The sequence below is a fragment of the Plecotus auritus genome (genome assembly GCF_963455305.1).
Source record: "Plecotus auritus genome assembly, chromosome: 6".
Taxonomy (NCBI): Eukaryota; Metazoa; Chordata; class Mammalia; order Chiroptera; family Vespertilionidae; genus Plecotus; species Plecotus auritus.
In genome coordinates this window covers 21,284,860-21,311,399 of record NC_137773.1, presented here as the reverse complement: position 1 = coordinate 21,311,399, position 26,540 = coordinate 21,284,860, and the positions used below count along the sequence as shown (strand labels likewise).

The 26,540-nt window shown below is 43.4% G+C and overlaps 1 protein-coding gene across 1 annotated transcript; it reads right to left on the bottom strand.

The window, feature by feature from the left end:
• Window positions 1-2,715: 2,715 nt before the first annotated feature.
• Window positions 2,716-25,078, bottom strand: LOC308251389 (proton-coupled amino acid transporter 2-like; the record flags this gene model as incomplete). The annotated part of the gene is made up of 10 exons (XM_080674730.1): window positions 2,716-2,987; window positions 5,821-5,990; window positions 8,296-8,462; window positions 11,064-11,162; window positions 12,816-13,034; window positions 16,807-16,891; window positions 20,412-20,507; window positions 21,037-21,125; window positions 21,657-21,747; window positions 24,924-25,078. 10 exons carry the CDS (start codon window positions 25,076-25,078, stop codon window positions 2,716-2,718), a joined length of 1,443 nt encoding a protein of 480 aa, XP_080530856.1.
• Between the last annotated feature and the right edge of the window lie 1,462 nt (window positions 25,079-26,540).

Sequence of the window (26,540 nt, the reverse complement as noted above, 5' to 3'; positions counted from 1 at the left end):
ACCCTCATCCAGAGAGAACAGCTGTGACCATTTCAATGTGCTTCATTCATGCACATGTCCCACCACTAACTTGATGTGTAATACAGCTTTGTAAAAAATTGTGATAAAATACACGTAACATAAAAGTTACCATCTTAACCATTTTTTAAAAATTGATTTTAGAGGGAGGGATAGAGAGATAGAAACATTGACTGGCTGCCTCCTGCACACCCATCTGGGGATCAAGCCCAAAACCTGGGTATGTGCCCTGACCGGGAATCGAACTGGTGACTTCTTGGTTCACAGTCAATGCTCAACCACTGAGCACATTGGCCAGGCAGCTATCTCAGCCATTTTTAAGTGTGCAGTTCAGTAGTGTTAAATACATATACAATGTGTTCAACCAATTTCCGGAACTCTTCATTTTGCAAAACTGAACCTCTATACCAATTAAGCTTCCTTTCCCCTCTCCTTAATACGCCCCCCTCCAATTCTACTTTATTTTTTCATGACTCTGACTACTGTATGTATCTCATAAAACTGGAATGATTTGTCTTTTTTTCTGACTGGCTTATTTCACTTAGTATAATGTCCTCAAGGTTTACCAGTATCTGTGTTGTGACCTGTGTCAGAATTTCCTTCCTTTTTAAGGCTGAGTAATATTCCATTGTAATATATACCACATTTTGTTTATCCATTCATCTGCCAACGGGCATTTGGGTTGCTTCCACCTTTTGGTTATTGTGAATCATGCTGCTCTGAATATGGGTGTGCAACTATCTTATTTGAAATGCTAATTCAACTTTTTCACTTAATATATGCTATCCATATTTTCACTTCACCAAACAGATGAAGAAATAAATTTTAACGATTGGAGAACATTTGATTTTTAAAGTGGGGTTTATTGAGGTATAACTTACATCCAGAAAAACTCACCCTTTTAAAGTATACAGTTTAACAAGTTTTGACAAATGCATAGTCTCATAACTAACACCAATCTATATAACATTTCCATCACACCAAAACGTTCCCTTGGGCCCCTTTGTAGTGAATCTTCTCCAACATCCATCCATTCGGTTGAGCATCTTCGACAATGTTATATAAATACAGTAAGATAATATGTAAGCTTTTAAGCCTGGCATCTTTCACTCAGCATGATGCTTTTGAGGTTCATCCATGTGGTTGAATGCAACAGTTTATTCCTTTTTATGGTTGAGTAGTACTCCATTGGATGGACATAACAAATGTACTTCTTCATTCACCTGGTGATGGACATTTGGATTACTTGCAGTTTTCGGTGATTATGAATAAAGCTGCGGAATGAAGAAACATTCATGTACAGGACTTTATGTGGTCAAGTGTTTTTATTTATCTGGTGAAGATTTTGGAGTAGGATTGCTTGTGTATTTTTAAGTTTGTAAGAAACCACCAAACTATTTTCCAAAGTGGCTGTACCAGTTTGCATTCCCATCAGCAATTTTTGAGAGTTCCAGTTGCTTCCTTGTCTAGTTTTTTCTTGTGCCTTATTTTAATTGATAAAACCCTTACTATTTGATATATAGGACATACCCAATTTTTCAGTGATGAGGAGCTTTATAAATATACCTTTGAACATTTGATTGTTGCCTTAGGAGGAAGTCTCAGAAGTAGAATCGTTGGGACAAATAATATTCTTATTTGCAATTTTGATTCATACTGTCCACCAGAAAAGTTGTGCCGAATGCACTACCACCAAAAAAAAAAAAAAAAAAAAAAAAAAAAAAAAAAGAGTGCCAATTTTTCCACACTCTGCCAATGCCAACTTTTTATTAAACTTTAAAATGTTTAGAAATGTGACTCATTGTTACTTTACCAGTAATCTCTATTTCTTTGGTTACTATTGAAGATGAACATCTTTGGACATTTGTATTTGTTCTCTTATGAATTCCCTGCTTGTGCATTTGCCTATTTTTCTACTAGGGGTTCTGAAGGGGTAGGAGTGGGTATTTGGCTCTGTCTGTCTATCTGCATTCAGGTATTTACCCCTTCATGGGAGGAGCTGAAAAGTCACATTGTCAAGAAGAATTTGTGGCCATTTTTGCAATCTGTTACAAAAGCCTTTAATATGCTTGGCACACAGTCGGTAGTCAAGGTGTTGTAAGACTCAAAAGGTAAATAATGCCAAATAATGTCGATGTCCAGCCTTTCCCCCCTGCCATTGGCATTTATTTCCATGCCTCCCATCCATTGCTGGGATCTTTGAAATGGGCCAATACTTTATCCAGTGGTTTAGAAAGTTTATTGCCCTTGACAAATATGATGGTTTTTTTTCTGAGAGTTTCAGCTCACAATGGGCCACCTGGCCTAATTCATCTTGATGCTGAAGCTGGGCACACCTTGCTGGGACCCTTTTTCTGTCAAATCAGGGTCAGCCTTAGCTGGCCACACCTCCTCTTGCCAGTTGCTGCCACTTGGGTGCCCCTGGTGGCTTCTTCTTGCATAGCTCCATTCAAGATGTGAGATTCACCACGTGAATGGCCAAAACGTTAGGTGGAATGAAGAAGAGCCTTCCATGGGAGAGCTCTGCATGTAGTGGAAAGCTAGAGATGGAAAGAAAAGGAATAAACAAAAATTTTGTTTTAATTACCACCTAGATCTTGTAGCTGGTGAGTTCTTGCAAAATAAAGATAATGCAGCTATAAAAGAGTTCCATAGCATTAACAGTCAGATGCTGGTGGGTAAGGAGCTGTGCCATTCTCACTGAATAAAAATGGTGGAGTTGGAGAAGGTGACAGGGTGTCTTGGCTGGATCAGCTCATCCAGGGCCTGGTAGGTCCCCACCACAAAGCCCACGAAGCCCAGGATGCTGATCAGGGCGTCCTTGGCGATGGTGAGGGGGCTCAGGCCCTCTGAGTAGTAGGTGGTGATCTCCAGGAGGGGTGGGAAGATGAGGGCCAGGGCACTGCTGCTCACGGAGCCCACTAGGGAGAGGACCAGGTCCAGGCGGGGGATGAGGATGGCCAAGATGCCTGTGGGAGATGATACGGGATAGATAGATCATCCCAGGTTTAACCAAGCTGTTAAAGTTCGTTTTAAAAATCCTTTTCTTAAAACATAAACCAATTGTTTTTCATACATTCAGTTTCATACAGAAAAAGTTGAAAGTCCTATAATACCCCCAATCGTATTCACTAGATGTTACACATTAAAAATTCGGTGTGTTTCCTTCCAATAATTTTCCAAATTGGTAAATTCATATTTTTGTGAGGAAAAACTACCCACTTAAGTCCCGTGACGAGGGCCTGCAAATTTAACTGACAATAGACACATTAATAGGAGAAAATACAAAGTTTATTCGGGGCTAGGGAGCCTTCAGGTGAATTGGCTCCTGGAACAGCCAAAGACAGGGGCTCATATTCCCCTTTTATAAGGTGAAAGGGAGGTGTGACAGTCTCAGATAAAGTTCACTTTAAGTAATTACTCAGTCTTCTTTCTGGCTGAAAACCTTCCAGAGAGAGAATGTATGGCAGCTTTGCTTTTCAGGAGGTCCTGCTTAATTTGGCAAAGGAAGTTTAGTTATAATTGTTTTTCTCCCTGTAGCTTCTACTTGTTCAAATGTTTTTATCTTAAAATAATTTTTATGCCACTAAGGTACATTTTGAATCCATGCATATGCAACGATTAAGCTCTTAATAAGTAACACTAAGTAACAGTGCTGGAAACTGTCCCAACTCTTTAGGATGTATCAATGTTCAAAACAGACAAAAACTGAAAAAAAAAAAAAAATACAACAACAACAGCCTTACTTCCTAGCGCTAACATTTTAATAATTAACACGACTATGAGCACCTCTTGCAAACATGAGGATGTAAAACTATTTCTAGGAGAGGAGTCTTGGACTAAGATTGCAGGCTCTCTCTAAAAGTGTCTTCTGCATACATGTCAGAAAACATCTGACAAAGAAACACTAAAAGCTACAGATTTTGAAATTCTATTTTCCCCTCATAGGATGTTTTACAGGCCTGTGCTTTTACATTTTTTATTTTACTTGATGCAAAATTTTCAGCAAGACCAACCAGAAGCCTCCCCCGGCTTCCTGTGGAGGAAGAGTGTGGGATAACGATGAAAACAGGTCTGGAAGGCAGGATTCTGGCTTCTCCTTTGGGTAAGTCCCTACCCCTTTCTCTGCTTGTTTCCTCATCTACAAAGTGGGGACTAATGATATCTCCCCTTTTAGGTATTATGGTTCATATTGCAAATGGTGTTAAAGTTTTAAACAAGTAGCCCTGGCCGGTGTGGCTCAGTTGGTTGGGCATCATCCCGTGCACCAAAATTTTCCAATTCGATTCCCGGTCAGGGCACACGCCTGGGGTTGTGGGCTTGATCCCTGGTAGAAATTGTTATTTTATATTTGGGACAAATTCCTTCAGCCCTTTGGAGTCTCTGTGATTCTGAATGGTAGTGTCCCTGCCTCCTAGGGTAAATTGGGAACAGATCACTTCAAAGGAAGAAAATCAGTGTCCAGTGAAATAAATGGGCTGGTCTAGTACAGCAAGCAGTAAGAGGGAGAGTCTTAGAATCACAATTAAAGGAGCCTTAGGGATGGCTTGGCCCTATCACACCCAAGGCAGGAATCTCTATCAAATCCTTTGCTCCTGCTAAGATACTCAAAGAAATGGGGTACCGGGATCCTGGGGTCTGGGGCCTGAGGCAGGGGGAGGGCTGCGAGGGGCTGAGTGGGGCCAGTGAAGCCAACAAGTGAGCAGGGCCCAGCCAGGGGGCAAGTCCAGTTGACTACTGCCAATGGCGAATGTGACCCTAGAGTTGGTAAATCATTCCCCCCAAAACTATTAGAAATTTGGATTTGTAAGTGAGATCTGCCACATTTTGAATGTTTGCCCGGATTTATACATTTATACATTGTGAGGGTCAAACAACACACCTCTGCTGCCAGACGAGATGCTGGAGGCTAAGAATAGTTAGCATAATAAGTGTGAGAAGTTCATCAGAAGGCTGATGGATGTTTTCAGCAGGGCTGAAAATCTGTATATTAGTACCTACTGCTGAACAGCTGTAGGCATTTCCCCTAACCTGATAATCTTTTCCGGTTTACCAAACTTTACCTTTGATATGCCTGTTTGCATTCCTAAAGGGCCAATGTGTTTTCCAGTAAATAAAAAGCTGTGGGTCTGGAGATTCAGGGAGCCACCCTGCTAGAGGGTGAAGCCTCCGCCTGGTTCCCCCAAATGCCTTCCAAATTTATATTTCTTGTCTAGTCTCTATTCATTTATGTGTAGCCCTTCTCCAGATTCCTGAACGCTTGCTGTGAAAAGACTGCGGCAACGAGACTCACCGACTGTCGTTTTCAACCTCTGTCCTGGAGGCAGAGGGTCTGGCTCTGGACTTAGATGACTTGGGTTTAAATCCCACCTCTGGCACATCTTGGCCAAATACTTATTGCTCCCTGCTTTGGTGTTCTAATTTGAAAAGTAGGGTTTCTCATAATCCTACCTCATAAGAGTTCCTGTAGGAACTTCTGTAAAATATGGGCTAAAAAAGAGCTTAGCATAGTGCCTAGCACACAATAGATGCTTAATAAATATCAGTTCTTATTAGGATTGTTGTTTGATAAGCTGTGCCATGTCCCTAGGCTGTCTAGCATCAAATCTGTCTTATTAGGTAGATGTAAGAATTAGCTTATCCCTGAGGCTTAAATGAATTACTACTTGCCAAGCCTTTTCCGGTCCTTGAAATACAGTTAGTGCTCAATCAGTGCAGATTATTACGACTATCCTTCATCATCTGGCTGATCTCTGATAGCCCTCAGGAAAAGAGCAACATTGCTCTCTGCCTTCTACTCACATGTCAGGCAGACCATGGTGAAGCGGATGGACAAATCCAGAAGCAGTGCCCAGCGCTTGGACACCCGGGAGATGGCGGAGGGGATGATGATTTCTGCAGGGACGTAGAACTGCAGGGCGTAGGAGAACAGGATACCGGAGATGTAGAGAATCTTGACCGACTGGTACAGCCTGAAGCACAAAACAGTGATGTTTTCTATGACCGCTGGGCTCTGACACCCAGCCTCTTCAGATTAGTAACCTCTGACCTTAGGACAGTCCCTCTGGCTGCAGTTTTCTTATCTACAAGTGATGGGGAGGGAACTTCTAAAAGCCAAGAGGGAGTCACAGCAGAGCACACAGTGAAAATAGACTGAACCATCATGGATTTGAAAAGCAACAGTTGAGAGGGTCATCTCTAAATAAAAAGAATCTTTAGCCTGGGTATAGTAGTATATAATAGCTGAGCATGGGTGTATATAACAGCTGAGCATGAATATATATAACATGGAGATATATATATATATATAGCAAACCACTATCACTTGATGCTCAATTTTAGATTTTAGGAAAGAGAGGCTCAGTCCAGGAAGAGACAAGTGAGAAGTGGCAAAGGCCAAAAACCCTGGGTCTAAAAGACTCTGGTCCCTGTGATCTCTGACAATTCTTAGGAATTCTCTGGATTCCCCCCAAAGCTCTTGGCACAGTTCCTCAACAAATGCTTCTAGTAGATTGTGAGAACTGCAGAATCCCAAATCTTTGGGGAAAGAGGCAGTCTACAAATAGGGTTGTGTGAGGATTGGGGGTGGGGGGCAGGGGTAAAAGGATGGGTAGGATTACTTGCAGGCATCAGACTAGAAGCAGAGAGAGTGTGTGATGGGGGATGTTGAGTTTTATTAAAGCCTTTTCTGACCAATGGAGATAAGACATTTTTCCTTTAATCCACGAATGTGGTAGATGGATCTCCCATGTTTAATAAACCTGTGTGTGTATGTGTATGTCTGAGTCTGTGTTTAGGCCGTTCCTTAAAAAGCTAACTTCCACATTTTGTGTTTCTTGTTCACAGTAGTCCTGATGCCTAGAATACCACTTACTCCATTTCCATCTGTCCCAAACCCCACCAATTTCTTGAAATTCCCATCTTTTGAGCAGGTACTACATACCAGATGCTTTTAACATGCGCAATTCAATCCCATGACAATTCTGCTTTATAGATGAGGAAACCAAAGGTCAGAGAGGTTAAGTAAATCATCCATGACCACAAGCCAGGAGGCAGTGTTACTGGGACCTGGACCCAGGAGTGCCAGAGTTGTCCTTGTTTGGACAGAGTTGCCTTGTTAGACAACAAAATTCTGTTGTCCCATTCCAATGCAGTTTCTTTCTTTGAAAGTCCCCAAGGCCTCTTTGCTCCTCTAGAGGGCTTCTTTTTCTATTCTGTGTTATAATTGCTTATTATACTATCTATCCCTCCCCCAATCCCACTGGATTATGAGTCAAGGAAGGTAGTGAAGCTGAAATTCATAGTCTACTCACATCAGCATACTTCATGCCCCCATGTGTCTAGACTGGCATTTGCATATAATTGGCCTGCAGTAAACACTTGATGAATGACATCTATCAACTTGGGAAAGGTACCCCATTTAAGGCCAACTAAGCCTCCAAGTGCCCCTTAAAAAGGAAGGCATCCTGGAGAAAATGCTCACAATGCAATATGGCTTCGTGTGTCCACTTAAATATGGCTCTGTTGAAGTCTGGTTCAGCTAACTGTTGCTTGAACTGAGTGCATTTGAAGAAAACATCTTTATAGTGGTCCTCCCAAACTGGTTCTTGTTTGACTACTTTTCATCTTAGCTACTCTGACATGGAGATGTGCACCACAGGCTGTGGCAAGCAAGACTTGGTAATACAGCCTTCGCAAATATAATTGGTAATTTTTTTTAAAATCCTCAACCTGAGGATACTTTTCCATTAATTTTTAGAGCGAGTGGAAGGGAGGGAGAGAGATAGAGAAACATCAACATGAGAGAGACATATCAATTGGTTACTGTCTGGGGATCGAGCCTGCAACTGAGGCACTGGAATCGAACCCGGGACCCTTCCATATGTGGGCCAATGCTTTATCTACTGAGCCAAACAGGCTAGGGTCACAAATACAATGGGAAGTATTGCCACACCGACTCCTCTCTCTGCCTCTTGCCCTCCCCTAGACCTGTCCCTTCCTTCCTTAGGTGCCAAAGACTCTCACTTCTTTCCTTTCTCCCTAAATATGTCCTCCTTCATTCTGAGCTAACAAGGCCTCACTCAACATGAGAGGCTGTAGTTAAAGGAGGAGCCCCCTGAACAGAGAACCCAGAGCCCAGGGCTCCAGCAACAGCTCTGCTTCTCCCTGGGGAGGCCCTCTAGGCCTCCGCTTTCCATCTATGGGAGGGAGGAGGAAGTGACCTATCCGTTCCCACCTGGCCCTGAGTCCCCCCCACCAGAGGGCCCATAAAGTTACCAGCAGTTGGGCAGGTTAAGGGTTATGCTGGCCTTGATGTCATTTTGAAACCGCAGGTAGCCCAGAACCCCGAAGCCAATGTACAGGGCAGTCATGATGGCCATTCCCAAAGACAGGATAGCTGGGAAGCGGCGGGTATCCTTCATCTTGTTTTCCAGGGGCAGAACCTACAGAAATAACACAGTGTGAGAAGACAGCAGGAGAAAGAGGGCCATGACGTAAAGAAGAAAGGCATGCCACTTCTGGGTATATACCCAAAGGATCTGGAAGCAGGAACTTGAACAGATATTTGCACACCCACTGTTCATGCAGCATGATTCACAATAGTGACAAGTGGAAACTTTTTAGAAAAGTGTCGATAGATGGATGAATGGATAAACAAATGTGGTATATATACACCATAGAATATTATTCATCCTTAAAAAGGAAGAAAATTCTAGCACATGCCACAACATAGATGAACCTTGAGGACATTATGCTAAATAAAATAAGCCAACACAGAAGGACAGATACTGTATGATTCCATTTATATGAGGTCCTGGACTAGTCAAATTCCCCGAGTCAGAAAGTAGAATGATGGTTTCCAGGGACTGGAGGGTGAGGGGAATGAGCAGTTATTGTTTAATGGGTACAGAGTTTCAGTTTCTTGAGAGGAAAAGAATTCTGGACATGGATGGTCTTGAGGGTTGCACAATAATGTGAATGTCCATCATGTCACTAAATTGTATGCTTGAAATGGTGAAGATGATAAATCATGTTAGGTGTGTTTTGCCACAATTAAAGAAGTCACAAGACAAACCCTGGACCATTCGGAGCTGGGAGGTCCCCTCAGCTTGTCCAGCACCAAGTAGCTCAGCTCCTTGGGGCAACCCTATCTGGACAGATGCATTTTCTTTGGCCAGCATAGTCTTTAAGAAAATTGAATGACTATGAATGTCTCTGGGCACAATATTCTTTCCCCATTCACCAGGCCCCCCTTTTCGCTCATACTGACATATGCCTGCCTCCTCACCCACACTGCCTTCCAAAGGCATCCGAATCTGAGACTTCCAATTCCAGTGTACTCATCCCTCCCTGTACAGATGGGGAGGCTGAGACGCAGGTTACACAGTGGGCTGGTGGCACAGCTGGGATCAGAGCTTCTGGTTACCCAGTAGCACATTTCTTCCCAGACCATGTTCTCAGGATCCTTCCACCCCGGATGCATCCCTGGCTCTGAGAGCATCCATCTGGAGGCCAGTCTGCCTCTTGAGCCTGCTGGGCATCTGAAGGTCACTTCTGTCTTTTAAACCAGCACTATGAAGACCACAACTCTATGAAGCTTGTACTTGTATAGAGCTAATTTTACAGATGAGGAGAACAAGGCTCTGAAGATGTGAAGTAACTTGCCCCAAGTTACACAGCTTGCAAGTGGCAGAGCCAAGCTGCAGACTAGGGTTGTCCTCCAAAGTCCAAGTGCTTGCTTCTACTCAATTTTGCCTATACTCCTATAGCATTGGGTATGTGTGGTACTCAGTGGGAGCTTAGCATCTATGCCCTGGTATTGTTAATGACTTTTTGTCTACATGCATCTCCGCCCTGCCCCATGCATATGGGAACTGCGTGAAGGGAGTGCTACGGAGGGGTCACTGCTGTGCCTTTCCACTTCCTTCTGGGTGAGGGGCAGGCTCCCAGTTGGAGCAGGTATTCAGGAAAATATCCTGGGGGTTATGTGGAGAGCAGACAATCCACCCTGAGCTTTCCCATTTTGTAATACATTTTAGCTGCATAAGTTGTCCAGGTTAAAAACAACCTTTTCTTTAGGCCAGAACCAAGGAACCATGGCCCACAGAAACAAGACTGAATTATATTCTGTCTGTAAACTAGCAAGCCTACTCCTAGAGAAATAAAAACATGTTCCCACAAAACCTGGACGAAAGGCATATAGCGGCATTACTCATCATCAACACCTAGAAACAACCTTAATATCCTTCTACAGGTGAATTGATAAATTGTAGTGTTGCTGCTACCGTGGATGCTTAAGAGATAGAAAGCAACAAGCTACTGATGCATGCAACACTATGGATAACCGTACATGCAGCTAAGTGAAGGAAGCCAGTCTCAAAAGGTTACATACTGTATGATCCCCTGTATATTCTGGGAAAGATAAGGCAGTAGAGACAGGGCACAGGAGGTGGTTGCTAGGGATTAATGGAGGTGGGGGAAGTTTTTTTGTGGTGAGGGAATTGTTCTGTAACCCAATTGTGGCGTATCTATGACTCCATGCATTTCTCAAAACTTACAGAAATGTACAACCCCCTTCCAGCTCCCCAAAAGTGAATTGTATTACATATAAATTAAAAGTAAACTTATAAATTAAAAGTAAACTTAAAAGTTATATACACAGCACTATCCTTCCTCAAGTGTGGAAGTAGAGACTATGTAATAATCCATCATAAGGATACAGTACTTTCTAGTTTAAAACTCCTTTATGTTTCATCAAATCCTGTCATTTAAACTGTACACCACCATTTGCCTTGATTTTAAAAGGTTAGGAAAAATGTTGATATGAAGATACATGTTTAATAGATGTACTGGGACAAGAATAGATCTCTCTCCTTACTGCCTCTGTTGTAACCTGCTTTTCTCTTGCTGATGACTACTGACCCTATTGAAGCCAGAGGTTACTTTCTCCCGTGTGCACAGAAACCCAAAAACCCAGAGCACCCAGAGCCTGTTCAGGAGGCCACCCACAGCACCAGGAAATTCCACCCCGATTCAAACCTTACCAAGCCAATGCTTTCAAAGGAAAAAATGGCTGTTCCGAAGAAGAGAGAGTAGGTCTTCCAACTTGTTACCAGTGGCAACTGGCTGGGGTTTGGGATATCCTATAGGAAAGAGATATGAGGTAAGACATTAACCCTCAAAGCATGTTTGGGCTCCTTTAAGAGGGCATTCTGAAAGTAGACCTGAATTTTTAAAAAAATTAAATGTCAAGTAATTTAGAAAACTTCAAAAGGAAGTAGGCAACTATCCAAGTTGATTTTAACACTGCACAAGAACAAAGAGCCAGAGGGAAAAAATATCAAGGTATTGTCAAAGTATTGAAGAATCTGTAGCTCACGAGGGAGTTTGGTTGATCAGAATCCAACAAAAGAAAGTCTTGCACACCATAGGTTAGTGCCAGCCTAAAGTGCCCAAGAACACTTTGTACAGTGGTTATGGGTATTGGAAACTACTGTCTATAGTTACAGTGATATTCCAGGGAGCCCAAAGGAATTAGTTAAATATGAAAGTCTCTTCTTTTTCAATGAGCTACAAATTGAAGAGGAGGCCCTAGCTGGTTTGGCTCAGTGGATAGAGTGTCGGCCTGTGGACTGAAGGGTCCTGGGTTCGATTCCAATCAAGGGCACATGCCCGGCTTGTGGGCTTGGTCCCCAGTAGGGGGTGTGCAGGAGGCAGCCGATCAATGATTCTCTCTCATTGATGTTTCTATCTTTCTCTCCCTCTCCCTTCCTCTCTGAAATAAACTATATATATATATATATATATATATATATATATATATATATATATATAATGTGTGTGTGTATGTATATATATATATATGTGTGTGTGTATATATATATACATATATATATATATATCAGAAGAAGAGAAAAATGTATGAAATAAATATGATATGTACTCTGTGACCTAGAATGTGAAAATCATTACAGAACCATTCCTCTCATTGAGCAAACTCTAGAATTGTCCAAACAAGAACCATAGATAGCTATCTCATTAGAAAATTCAATTTTGTGGAATTTATCAATATTGCCTTAAGGAATATAAGACTTACTTATAGTTACCCCAAAATATTGGACTAATTTGTTATTATTACTAAATTCCTTGCGACTTCTGAAAGAGAAAAACATCTGAAAGGTATTAGGTATGACAAGGGGCTTCTGGGATTTAAATTTCTGTGCAGTCTTGTCCATTGTAAAATAAAAATTAGAAATGCTAGAAAAGTAGGAAACTGAGGAAAAATCAATATGTATAAGTCAACTTCAAAGATGTTATAATGTACGTTGTGATAGATTAGCTTTTGGCCTTTCAAGACTCTATTTATATCTCTGTGATAAAATATGAGGTGTTTTTTTCTGTTGAGTGCCTGAGGGGGTAATTCTGAGTGCCTGGAATTATAGCCTAGAGTATGTAAGATAAGAAGATGCTGCTTTCTTTCTGCCTTTTGCTGCTACTCCAACCATTACAGGAATAATCTATTGTTCACCAATTAAGATGCTTTCCTGGCAAAGCATTTTTTAAAGCCAGAATTTAACATAAAACAATGATTGGAGAAGCAACATGCGAGAGAAGATATCCAGAAGAATGAGATTTCACAGAGACATCTTTGTGGAAGACATGTTACAATGAGGCGGGTACTAGGCTGAATAATGAGGTAAACACTTACCTACCCTCAGTGTTGGTGCCAGGTGTCAGTCTATTATTGATTAAAGGCTCTGCCCCCTGCAGGAGTCAGGTGTGTGGTGTGCACTAACCTTGGCAATGTACTGGGCGATGATGATCAAGCTGACCAGCATGCTGATGTTGGCCAACATAGAGAAGATGGACAGGACCCTGAGGTTCCCAAAGAGGACCAGCAGCATCAGGATGGGCAGGAAGGCCAGCATGTAGAGTCGAGAGTCTACGGTGGGTGTGAGAATCACGGTCTCATTGTAACGGCAATTGTTGGAGGTGCCATTAACAGCTTCCACGACCTGAGGAAAGAATGGGAAAAGCAAGTGGAAGAGTCAATACCTCTTCTGGCCACATGATTACTCAGTTCTGGTCCACAGTCAAACTCCCTCCCACAGGGCTGGAATGTCTCACTTGAATTAGGCTGAATTTAGGAACTTCTTATTGTAAATCTTCTGCACCATACTTCTGCAAAAGAGGCAGCACAAAAAACCTTAATAAAAATAAAATAACTAGCCCTAGCCAATTTGGTTCACTGGATAGAGCATCGGCCCTCAGACTGAGGGGTCCTGGGTTCCATTCCAGTCAAGGCCATGTACCTCGGTTGCAGGCGCGATCCTCAATTCTTTCGGGGCTCATGTGGGAGTCAACCAATCTATGTGTGTCTCTCATATCGATGTTTCTCTGTCTCTCCCCTTCCCTTTCACTCTCTCTAAAAATCAGTGGAGCCCTAACCGGTTTGGCTCAGTGGATAGAGCGTCGGCCGGCGGACTGAAGGGTCCCGGGTTCGATTCCGGTCAAGGGCATGTACCTTGGTTGCGGGCACATCCCCAGTAGGAGGTGTGCAGGAGGCAGCTGATCGATGTTTCTCTCGCATCGATGTTTCTAGCTCTCTATCCCTCTCCCTTCCTCTCTGTAAAAAATCAATAAAATATATTTAAAAAAAATAAAAATAAATAAAAAATCAGTGGAAAAATATCATCAGGTGAGGACTAACAAACAAACAAAAAAAAAGAAAAAGTAAAATTAATACAAAATAACTGTATTTATATTGGCTATTTATCAGCTCTTGGAAACTCAGCATCCATTCCTCCTGCTTTTGATTTATTTTTTATGAATTCTCTCTCACCAAGACACAACCTTGGAGGACTGTAAGTCACAATCATAAGGCAGAACTAAAGGACAAAGCTTTTGACTCAAGCTAGGGCATTCACCATCTTTCTCTGCAACCTGAATCTAAACAACTAGCAAAATGACAAAATGACATGGGGACAGAAAAAGAACGGCTAAAAATTAATTCTGACAAGGTATCCCTGAGGAGACCACGTCAGTTCTATGTATATCTCCCTAACTGCCCTGGTTCCTGTTCTTTTCTGAGACCCATTTATTTTATTTATTTATTTATTTTAGCTTTCTTTGTCATTTTGGAAGTTTGGCAATATTCTTTTACTACACTTATTTTTTTTTTTCCCTTAAGTACTTGAGTTCCCCAGTATCTGTTTCTTTTGCTTAAAATAAACAAACAAACAAAGATCATCGCTTAACTGTTTCTTAAATAGACTAATACTGGCATTTTGAGTGAGAGAACTCTTTCTGTAAAGATTGAACCATTCATTGCAGGACACTTAGAATCCCTGGATCCCACCCAATGAAATCGATTAGCATCCCCCGATCATTGAGACAAACAAAAAACACCTTCCTACACACAGTACAAACACCCACTGGCAAAGTCAGGGGCAGGGGAGGGATGGTACGATCCTCATTTAGAATCAGCATTACTTCACTGATACAGTCTTACTGTGCAGGCCACACAATCCACTGCAGAACAATTAAAAACTAGAGTTAGGCAAGAAGAAAATGTAAAGCAGTGATCAACTCAGTACCCGTGGGTAGACACAGTAATGCCTTGGAATATATGCATCTACACATTTTCTATACAGTACAACAATGACATGTATAATATGAATCCTTTTTATTTTACAAGGCTGAAATCATAGCATACACTCTTACTTTGAAATGTCCTTTTCATTTAACAACATATCATGAATACTTAAATAAATCATTGTCTTGTTTTTTTTCTGATTCTTCACTGCAGAAGGAAAAATACTTAGAACACTGGCCAGGCATTCAAGGCTCTCCATAAATGGGCTCCATTCAGCCTTGAAGGTTCATCTACAACCAATTGTATTGCATCTCCTGAGCAAGTCCCCTGCGTTCCTGTCCCCAGGTGTTCACTCCTCCCTTCTCCCACCTTGGCTGCCACCTTGCCCTTCAACACCCTACTCAGATGCACCCCCCAAGGGATCCTTCCCTTGCTCCAATGATCTTTCCCTCACCCACACATTTCTACCCCGTAGTTCACAATGAAGTATCCCAACCTCAGGGTGTTGTTAGGAGTGTCCTGACCTGGCACCAAAATATCATATTGATATTTAACTTTTTATATGCTTTAGAATACATTCCACCGGGCCTGCAAACTCAAGACAATGCTTGCCTTGTCTCTAGACAGATGATAAATAAAGTTCTGCTGATATCAGATTGATTTCCAAGCAGCAATCTGGCAATGTGCTTTGAAAGCCTTCAAACAAACTCTTTGATCCTTTACTTTCAGAAATATATACTAAGGAAATAAAGGAGCATACTAAGACTTGTATGGATTATAATAGATTATAAATAAAGGGAAACAAATATCTAACAATAGAAGACTAAGTCATGGTCAATCTGTGTGATGAAATACTAGTAACCTATTAAAAATTACATTTAAAACTGTGAGGAAATTGCAAACTACTAACCAGTTAATAATAAATTAAAACAATAATCATGAGTAGTTGCACTATACTAATTTTGCTTTGTTTTCAGAAGCAATATAACATAGTGTTTAAGAACTTGAGCTCTGATATCAAAAGGCCTGCAAATTTTTTTATTGATTTGAGAGAGAGAGAGAGAGATACAGATGTGAGAATCATCGATCCGTTGCCTCCTACATGCCCCCCGACCGGGGATTGAGCCTACAACTTGGGTATGTGCCCTGACTGGGAATCAAACCCACCACCTTCTAGTGTACAGGATGACACTCCAACCAGCTGAGCCATACCAGCCAGGGCAAAAGGCCTGCCTTTTTAACTGTGTCTCTGTGACCTTATATACATCAATAGAGTGTATAGCACCAGCTTTCTCATCAATACCTATTCTGATATGGTCATGGAGAGAATTAAATGAAAGCATATAAAATGTTCAGCACTGCACCTGACACATAATAGAAGCTAACTTTGAATGCGTACTATATTTTTCCTTTCTAAATTTTTTACATTTTCTACTTCTGATATTACCATAAACAGAAAAAGAACCCTAAAGAATGATTTTCTTTTTTAAGCTCATTGATTGACTAAGGATGGCCTCTGTTATTACTCATATTATTTTGATCAAATTGCTACAAGATAAACTTCTGGGTTAGATTAAAAGAACTTACTGGGGACAAGAACTGTAAAGACTGAGCAACTAATGGTAGATAAAGATGGTACAAAGAAAATTAGGTATTACTGGAAAAGACCCATATCAATGTTAGGAGAGTTAAGGATGATTAAGCTCTAAAGCAAGATTTCTTCCAGTCTAATTTTAGAGACCAACCTTGAGGAAAAGTCCAAGAGTACTGTGGGGAAAGTAACCACTTCTAGAACTCTGCAGATGAGTGAACTGGGGGAAGTCTGGATTTTTTGATAGCATCTAGTTTAACTTTTTATATATATATATATTTTTAAATATATTTTATTGATATTTTTACAGAGAGGAAGGGAGAGGGATAGAGAGCTAGAAACATCGATCAGCTGCCTCCTGCACACCCCACACCGGGGATGTGCCCGCAACCAAGGCACATGCCCTTGACCGGAATCGAACCCGGGACCCTTCAGTCCGCAGGCCGACGCTCTATCCGCTGAGCCAAACCGGTTTCGGCTAACTTTTTATATTAATAAGGTCACTAGGACCCCCAAAAGCAGCAGTCATTTGTTGAACAACTAGTAGAGGATCCTTTTTTTCCAAGTCTTTAACCCTCCCACCTTCTCTAGAAAACTCTACCTGCTTTAAATTATCAGCCAGAAACACAATGTACACACAGCAGAAGCCCATCTGGGTGAATATAAGGAAGAAGCTCACTATATGCCTGGAAGAAAAGAGAGAGAGAGAAAGGACACTTGTTAAAAAAAGAGTTCGCTTGTCATATCCATTTCTTGCCCCAGGGGTTGGTGGCCTTGTACCAGCACCCTTGGTCATGCCACCACAACCAACAATGGGGCAGTAGTAAGACATGAGGTAACAATAGTTCTTTTATAAATGTTTCTCAACCACCCTCACATTCTCAGCTCAGCAAGTGGTAAAATTCTTCACAGTCAGGAACCTCTCCCCACCTGGCTCTGAGGCATTTTTGTAACTGATACTAATTAATGTAGGGCAGTAGGCACAATGTTTTTATTAGCTATTATTAATATTTAAAATTTTTTCTATGTGGTCATTGAAGATACACAGAAAAATAACACATGGTCCCTTCCTCTAGTGGTTTATAGACTAGTGGGCAAGATGGACCAAAAATAATATGGCTCTAAGGGCCATGGTAAAAAGGGCATTTTACCCAAATTATAGAGCAGAAAGCCTTCTTAGAAACACCAATACCCGAGTGAGAATCTCTTGAGAAAGGGAAGGAAAAGATAAAAGAAGAAAGAGAAGGAGGAGGAGATGGAGAGAAAGAAGTGAGGAAAGAGCATTTCAGCAGAAGAATTAGATTTCTCCAGCTGCCATGTGGAGAACACACTGAGGGAGCAAAGCGAAGGATGGGAAGATTGGATAGGAGATTCTTACAGTAATGGAGGTGAAAGATGGCAGCAGCCTGAACAAAGGTGTGACCATTAGGATGAGAACATTGAAACATGTTAAGAGATACTAGGAAGCTAGAACTTACAGAACCCGGTTGGGGAAAGGAAATGGCCTAAGGTGATGATAGGTTTTTAGCTTGGGCAACAAAATGAAGTGGGATGCTCAGAAGGAAGAGGAGTTTTTTAGGGGGAAAGGGAAGAAATTACACATTCAGTATTTGAATTGTTGAGCTTGAGGTTCCTACAGGAGACAACTGTGTATTAAAGTCTGGAACTACTGATTTGTCAATAATGGATAAAGCCTTGAGAAGGCAGATTAGCAACCAAGAATGTGCAAAGTGAGAAAAAGAGAAGGCAGCATTCAACCCTTAGAGAACACCAACATTAAAAGGAAGGATAGAAGCAAAAAGAATTCCACAACAAATGCAAAGGAGTGGCCAGAGAGGTGGGCAGGAAACTAGGACAAAAATTGTTTAATAGACGCCAAGAGAAGAGAGAATGTTTGAAGGAGAGAATAGCCAGTTGGACCCAGTGCTGTTGAGAGGTCCTCTAGGGTAAAGAATGTGCAACAAGGAGGTCTTTCAGGATTTTAGTGGGAAGAACTTCTGTAGACACTTAAGGAGAAAAAAAGGCCAGGTGGCCCACAAAAGAGGCATGAGTGGCGTGTTCAGAAGTAAAGTCAGGGGGTAGGCTGTCCTTATTGAAGCTAGACTGTGAGCTCCAATCTTGATAGTGCCCATTTTGCTCATCGTTTCAGATCTACTGCCTGAAGCACTTCCTGGCACATTGTAGGCATTCAACAGATATATGTCGAATAACCAGATGTTGAATATGAGATAGGATGGTGGCTAGAGGATGTTGTAAGGTCCAGGAAACTCTATAATTTATTTTATTATTTTTGAGATGGAGATACATGAACACATTCAAGTGTTGAGAGGAGGAGTCTGTAGTTCAAAAAAGTTCAAGTTATAGGAGAAGAGGTGATTCGTGAAGCAAGATTTCTAAAAAAGCGCAGGAAAAGCTACTTTATATGCCCAATGAGTAGAAGGATTTGAGGGGTTGTGAAAGGCAAAAACCTCCTCTTGGTGATACAATTGGGAAAATTCTGGTTATCATCCCATAGCCTTTCTAGTCTGCTCACAGGCTGAATTTATTAATTCAGTACGTGAATGGGCTTTGGGCCAAGGGAGATGCCAGACCTGAGGTATCACAATTCAAGGGAGCTAGACTTTGACAATCGAGATGGTGCTCAGAAAAAAGTAGATGTATAGGGTGGGTACAGGCCTGAAATCAAAGACAAAAGAGTAAGTTTAGTCCCGAGTACCAGTGGACAGAGGGTGTTGCCTTGTTCTCTGTTATCCCTGAAAGCTAAAAGGTGGGCCCTGCAGGAGGAAGACTTCAGCTCACTGAAGGGTCATTAACCTATTGGTCTTTTTCTCTCTTTTCTTCTCACTATAAACTCTCTCCCTAAGAGACCTCTTCTGCTCCCTGGCTTCTGGGCTGATCATTTCAGTTCTGCATCTCTTGCATGAAGATAGGTACAAACCTATACATACAACTACCCACTTGATATTCCCACTTGAATATCTCCCAGGCACCTCAAATACAACTTGTCCAAAACAGAAGTCATCAGAAATCTAAGTCAACTTGGACTTTTTCCTTTTCCCACAACCCGAGGACCCAAATCATGACCAAATTCAATTTTCTCCATTCCCGCTGCCATCAGCTTGGTCCCAGCCATCACTACCAGCTGCCTGGACTTTGACCATAGTATCCTTACGGGTTTGACTAATCTATTCTTACTCCTTTGCAATCTATTCTCCTTCCTGAAGCCAGACAGATCTTTAAACAATGCAAATGTAATTACTTCCTTGAATAAAACCTTAAATTACTTCCCTTTCTGAAAACCAATGGCGTCCTGGTTGCTTTAAGAAAAAAGAAAAGAACAAAACCTTTAAGAATGTCTAAAATGTACAGCTAGATCAGTCCCTGGATCCTTCTTTAGCTGCATTTCCCTGACTCTCAACACTCACATTACCTGGTCTTTCTATACCTTGAAACTGCCACTTCCTGCTTCAGGACCTTCAGCTGTTGCTTTTCCTTCTTCCTGGAAGGCCCTCAAGGCTCCTGCCCCATTTTCCCACAGGTAATTCTCACTCTTAAGAACTTCCTTTAGAACTCATCACCACTGTTTCAGCCCCGGAATTCTGCCCAAGCCCACACACATCTCCTTTCCTGCTTGGTAGCAGCTATCTCTTTCCTTCATTGTACTTACCCAGTGGTTATTAAGTAACTGTGTCCTAAACTGTTTAACACCTGTCTTTCCCACTGGACTATGAGTTCTGTGAGGGCAAAGCCTTGTGTGTCTTGCTCCTCATAGTATTTCCAGGGCCTGGTACATGGTAGCAACTGGATAAATGTGATTTAATAAAAAAAAGTGAAGCCCTGGCCAGCTAGCTCAGTTGGTTCCAATACACTAAGGTTGTGTGTTTGATCTCTGGTCAGGGCACATACAAGAAGCAACCAATGAATGAATAAACAATTATAACAGCAAATTCATGTTTTTCTTTCTCTCTAAAAAATCAATAAAAAAGTGAATACTATTAAAGCCATATAGCAAAGGATGAACACCCCGTCACTGGAGGTATAAAAGGAGGGGGCTGGATCAGGAAGGTTCCAATGAACCCCTTCCATGTGGAGAGTCCAACATTCTGTGCTGTAAGAGCCAGCTTTCCAGGGAAGAAGGCATGCCCGATGGCCACATTTCCTCCTCCTGTATCTTACCCCTCTTCTAGCAAAGCAAGGACAAGTTACCTTCCCCAGTGAGCGTGGTCCCGGAGCCAGGTATTGGGGCTGGCCTCTAGTCCATGCATCACTGTATCCCCATAATCCATAAAGGGTTTGTTAAGCCTGCAGGGGAAAGTGCATACACAGTTACTGAGAAGCAATTTAACCTGAGATCATATACTGAAAAGTCAGGAGACAGAGAGCAAGGCAGGACACAGCTGGAGTAGAAAGAACACTGGGGCAGTGACCAAAGTTCTAGTTCAGACTTTGCCACCTGGTGGTATTTCCTTGGTGACTTGTTTTCCTTACCTGTCAAGGGCAGTAGTCACTATATAATACACATTTTGTACGGGTACAGTGGTTTTTATATCCATGATCCCAGTGGATCCTCATGACAATACTCTGAGGCAGAGTTAGGCATGGATTGTTTATACTCAATTTACAGGTGAGTCAAGAAGATACTCACAATGGCCTGATTGACAGTACCTAATGAGTCACATGGCAAAGCCTCACCTTACCTCTCTGGCCTCAATGCTTTTCTTTTTCTTGGCCTTGTTGGAAGCAATCAACTCTTATTATGTGGAGGATGTTTTGGGATGTCCCTGAGAACCAAGTACCAAAGGAATTGACACGAGGGCGCTGCTTTCCTCACCTGTGGCAGATGCGCTGGGCACACCTGACCAGGATGTGCATACAGTGCCAGGTGATGAGGCCCATTGCCAGCAAACTCAGTGGGCCTATCTGAAGAAACGGGGAGCAAAGGGACAGGGGAAGAGAGAGGAGAATGAATTGTGAAGAATGCTGCGGGAGGCATTTGGTAGTGCAGATATTCAGGACTCAACGAACTTCTTAGCAACTCTGGTTTGCAAGCCTTTTTTAGCAGCAACAGCTATTCTTTCAGAGATAATCTCAAGGAGTACTCCAATAAAGTATAGAAAGCAATGACAATGGGGAATAGGGGACCAGGATTCTGACCTTTAGTGGCCTCTGAGGTGTCCCCGAGAATGAGTGCACAATTGGAGAGGCGTAGTCCAACCCCTGCATTCTACAAGGGAGGCCCAGAAAGTGGACAAATAACTTGCAAAGGCCCCTCAAAGTCTGTGGCAGAGCCAGAACTCACACCCAGACTAGATGTCTGGACTCCAAGTCCGGACCAAGCTGCCTCCCAGAAAGACTGCTCATTGCAAACCGTTATAAACCCTTAGAGCCTCTCCCCCCACCTCCCTACTACAACCCAGTCGTATTGGCCCCACCCACGGCAGCCCTCCTTACCAGGAGGCCTGCGTTCTTCACAGCCAGGGGTAGTCCCAGGATCCCAGTGCCCATGTTGCATTTTACCAGGTGAATCAAGGCCTGAAATGCTCTAAAGGAGAGTAAAAAACATGATGGTCTGGGTGTGTGGAGGTGAGGAGATCCAACAGACATTGCCTCCCAGCATACCAACACTGAGTTAAGGTGGACAGGTGAGCTCCTGGCCATCTCTCAGTCCCCATGGCCTTGCCTGGCACCTCTGAGTCTCCTGCAGGGTGACCAGCCATTCTGGTTTTTCCAGAACGGTCCTGGTTTTAGCAGCTGACATTCAATCTATGCCATTATAATACTTACTATATAACAGACATTATGCTGGGTATTTTACATGTATTTTCCTATTTAATCCTCTTGTCAAGGCAAGGAAGCAGATGAGGAAACTGATGATAGAGGTTTCTTTTTAATGACGTGTCTGAAGATATACTGGGGAGCCAGGATTTGAACTCAGGACTGCTTCAGAGTCCCTGTTCTTCACCCCATTTCTACTGGACTGCTTCCTGGAAATAGGCCCAGACAGATGAGTAAAGGGGCACCCCACTTCACAACCAAGGACACTGAGGTTCAGAGTGGGAAGCAAATAGCCCAAGGTCATAAAACTAGTAGCAGAGATAGGACTGAATGCAGAGAAAGGAGAAAGGGGCAGGCAGCAAAGAAATCATTGTGACTTCTGAATAAATAGGTCAGATGACTTGCGTCCCCAGATGCAGTCTGTTAGGACAGGGTCATTTGGGGATTGAGCTCCAGAAGGGTTTTTTTCCCCTCAGGCCAGGACATCAAGCTGAGGAATGGCATGACTCCTCCCATCCCAACACAAACACAAACACTCAGACCCTTTCTTTCTCACTTTTCTTTCTTTCTTTCTTTCTTTCTTTCTTTCTTTCTTTCTTTCTTTCTTTCTTTCTTTCTTCTTTCCCTCTCTCTCTCTCTCTCTCTCTCTCTCTCTCTCTCTTTCTTTCTTTCTATTGATTTCAGAGAGGAAGAAAGAGAAACATCAATCATGAGAGAGAATCATTGATCAGCTGTCTCCTGCACACCCTCCACTGGGGATCGAGCCCTTCAAGACCCTTTCTTGAAGACCAGAGGACAAGACCTACACCTCTAGAGATAAAGTTCCAGCGAAGTACCCTTTCTGTTGATGAATTCCACAACAACCTACTTTGGTACCTCTTTGCACCTGGACCAGATTTAAACCAAGGTGAGTATTGAATTTACATCCACAACTTAGAAACCTTGGAATCCTGCCCCCCCACCCCCCGCCAGGAGAGCCTTCCAGAGAGGAGATTTATAAAGAGTAGCAGAGGTATTCTGGAAGGAGCCTGGCCTCTGAGGTTGGACAAAACCAGGGATTAAAACCCAAGGCTACTACTTAACTAGCTGTGTCATCTTGGAGGACGATGTGTCCACATTGTTGACTCTGTAAATGTTTGGAGGAATGATATTTTGAAATAACTGCTCCAAACACCCACACTTTATGTCAATCCCTAACTTCTCTAGCTTCCTAAAGATCTGCCCATTAATTTGTTAAGGGATGAAGAGAACAACTGGGGGAGAAAGAGAGTGAGAGTCTCTGCATGCCTTTCTCTCTCCCTCTGGGTGTCAGCTTCACTGACAGAGCACAGTGCCCTGTGACCCTCCAATGATGTCCTGTTTTGCAATTAGAAAAAAGTCAAGGGGTCACTTTGGAAATTTCTAACCAGAGGACTTGGGAAATCAGGATCTAACTTTGGGCAATTCAGCCAGTTTAAGAACAGAGTATGGTGACTTGTGCAAAGCAATGGGCTGAAAGGCAGGGAACCTAGGTTTTAGCCCTACCTCCTTTGGTCACCTTGGACGGGCATCCTATTCACAGCAGCCAGCACTTTTGGACACTGCACTTGGGGGCTTTATGTGCAATTCACCTGCACAGCCTTCCTGGGAGGAGCAGTCATCTCACCGAGGAGAAACTGGGCCACAGAGCTCTGTCACTTGCTTAAGCTGGTAAACAGCTGAGTGGGAATTGGAACTCAAGTCAGCTGACCCCATAGGTACCATGCTCACCAGACTTGTTTTACTACTTCCCTCCAAACCAGATGGGTCCTCTAGTTTTCACATGTTTATTTCTTTGGTTCTTAAGTGCTGTCAGTTCAGGACACAAGAGCTAGTTGGTTCCCTCAGGGCCTCTGATTGAGAAATATCCCCACTCAGTATGGATTGGTCGGTCCCGCGCCCCCCCCCCCCCCCCCCCCCAGTCTAGAGAGCTCGTGCTCAATGTCAGGCATTCTTAGCAACCTTCAGAACTAGCCCAGGGGCAATAGAACCCTCAGGCTCTTTCTTTAAGACAGATGTCAAGGTGATTGTGTCCATCCCTCATCCCTCCATTGCCCTGCAGGGCAGTGAAAAGGGGCTTTGCCCGCTCCTTATAGTAACTTCTCCCTCCTTTTGCAACTACCCCGCTCCATCACCCCTTCAGATTGAATTTCCAAGGCAGCCTCCTTACATGCACACTGCCACCGATTTCTTTGTTTCGTATATGGGGAAACCGAGGCTTAGAGAAGTCTAGGAGCAGGTGTTGTTTCTGCTATACCAATGGTGTCAAAGCCTTCTTAAAGCAGCAGAGCTGTCCACCACGGTGCCCTCCCCCTCCCCCCCCATTTCTTCTAAGTGAACTAGCTGCTCTGCTTGAGTGGTGGAGGCCTAGGGAGCTGGAGCCCCGTGGCTTGGCTTTCCAGCCTAAACCTTCAGTAGGCCCCTGCTTGTCAAGGTTTGAAAGCCTCATGAGTGATTCCCCCACCCCCTCCCAAATCACACCCCAGGGAAGTGGGAGAAACAGGGCTCTTCCACAAACGGTGCTTTGGATGTCATCGCTGCAGGCAGGTATCATCTTCTCCTCCAAGAAGTGGGGGATTCTGCCCCGCTCCCCAACATGATCAAAACGGGCCAGGAGCAAAACTAACTTTAGGGCCAGCACTGGATTCCAGCCCCCACCCCGCCAATGATCCAGTGTATGGCCTGCGATAACTGAGCTTCAGTTTCCCCACCTGCACGTGTTGGAGGCTAGTTCACCATATTGCCAGGGCTTTCTGACAGTCACCACTCCTGCCCCTGGTAAGCTCCCAGCCTAATGCAGCCTACAACTGCCCCTTTTGCAACCTGGGTCAGACAGCCCACCCACCCACCCTGACCCCAGGGTTTTTGCCAGTGCAAGCTTCCGGGCAGGAGGGCAGACATGGGATGGGGGGAAAGAGCACTCACGTTATGCCGTTGGTCTTCTCCAAGACCGGCAACTCCGATGGGCTCCCATCCAAGAAACTGGAGTCCTTGTTCTTGGCACTTTTGAGAGGTGACCTGAGATCCAGTTTGAGGTCAGCAGTTCCCTGGGGACCCCTGGCATTCTCCGTTCCAGGCATGACTGCTTCAAAAAGAGAGGGCCGTGGGTGATGAGGAGGGCTGCGTTAGAAGGAGGCAAGCAGGGAGGTGTCTAGTCAGGTGCAAAGCCCGACTCAGTGACTTGTCCCTTATTATCAGGCTCTGGCCAAACTGGAGTGAGGCTCCACCCACCTCCCCGCAGAGAGTGCTCCTGGCCTAGGAAGCAGTGGAAGAGAAGCCAACTGGGAGGAGGAGGAGGAGAAGAGGGGAGGGATGGGGGATGGGAGTTGTCATCCCCCCTTACCTAACAATGAATAGTAATGGCAACAGTGACGGATCATTTCAATAACTATTATTTATTAAGCACTTCACTAAGGGATAGATACTCTTCTAAGTGCTTTACCTATATTTTCTCAATTAACCCTATAAATTAAATAATGAGGAAATCAGGCTCTGAATTAAAGGAACCTGCCTAAGTTCAGAAACCTAGAGAGTGAAAGAGTAGGGACCAGAGCCCAACTCCCCACGCTTTTTATCCGGTGGGCCACTTCCGGCATTCTCAGAGAATGCTCACACACTCCCGCCTCCGTGGTCATCCCAGGGCAGGGCTGCAGGCTGCTCGAAGGTGTCCTTTGCGAAGCTCCCCTTTCTGCGAAAAATAGTTGGGAAAAAAGAAGTAATCACTCACCTCTAACTGCGTCTTAGCTTCTGTGAGGCTCCAGGGAGACAGTAGCGGAAATTCTTTGTGGAAAAGTGGGGAGAGGCAGAAATTGTACAACCCCCAGTCAAATTTCACTGGGCAGCACGCTGGGCCCTGGGCCAGAGAGGGTGTGATTTGCCTAAGGTCACACATGTCATTCTCACTAGAACACTGCCAGCAAAGAAGACCCTGGGGGTTTCTCTGGTGTTGCACCCTGTCATCATCCCTGCTTCAGTAACGGGCCAAATGTTCTCCTCCCTCAAAATTATAGCATTTTACTGGAACCACACCACGCCCTGTGCCACCATCTCATGTGCCAAGAGCTTTGCTTAAATATTTCACAGCTAACTGGTAGCATCCCAGACAGATTTTTTCTGGCCAAACTGGAGTGAGGACCACTCCCTTACATGGGACCCTTTCCAAGGTCCAGATTTGTAATTTTGTATTCTCTTCCTTAAAGAGGCCCTCTCTACCCTAACCTCCTCCCCAATGGTATAAGCTTCAGACTCCACAAAGCCTGGCTACTTCTCTGGGCTGCATTGTTATTTTGCTTTTACAGATGTGGAAACTAAGGCTCAAGTACTAATAAAGAATAGTTTGTTCAAGGTCACAGCTAATCCTTGGCAGATCCTGAACTTCCTACCCAGAACTTAAAAAAAAAAATGTTTTTATTGATTTCAGGGAGAGGAAGGGAGAGAGACATAGAAACGTCAATGAACGTCATAGAAGCGTTGCCCCTCTTTAATAGAGAATCATCAATTGGCTGCCTTTTGCATACCCCCTACTGGGGATCCAGCCAGCAA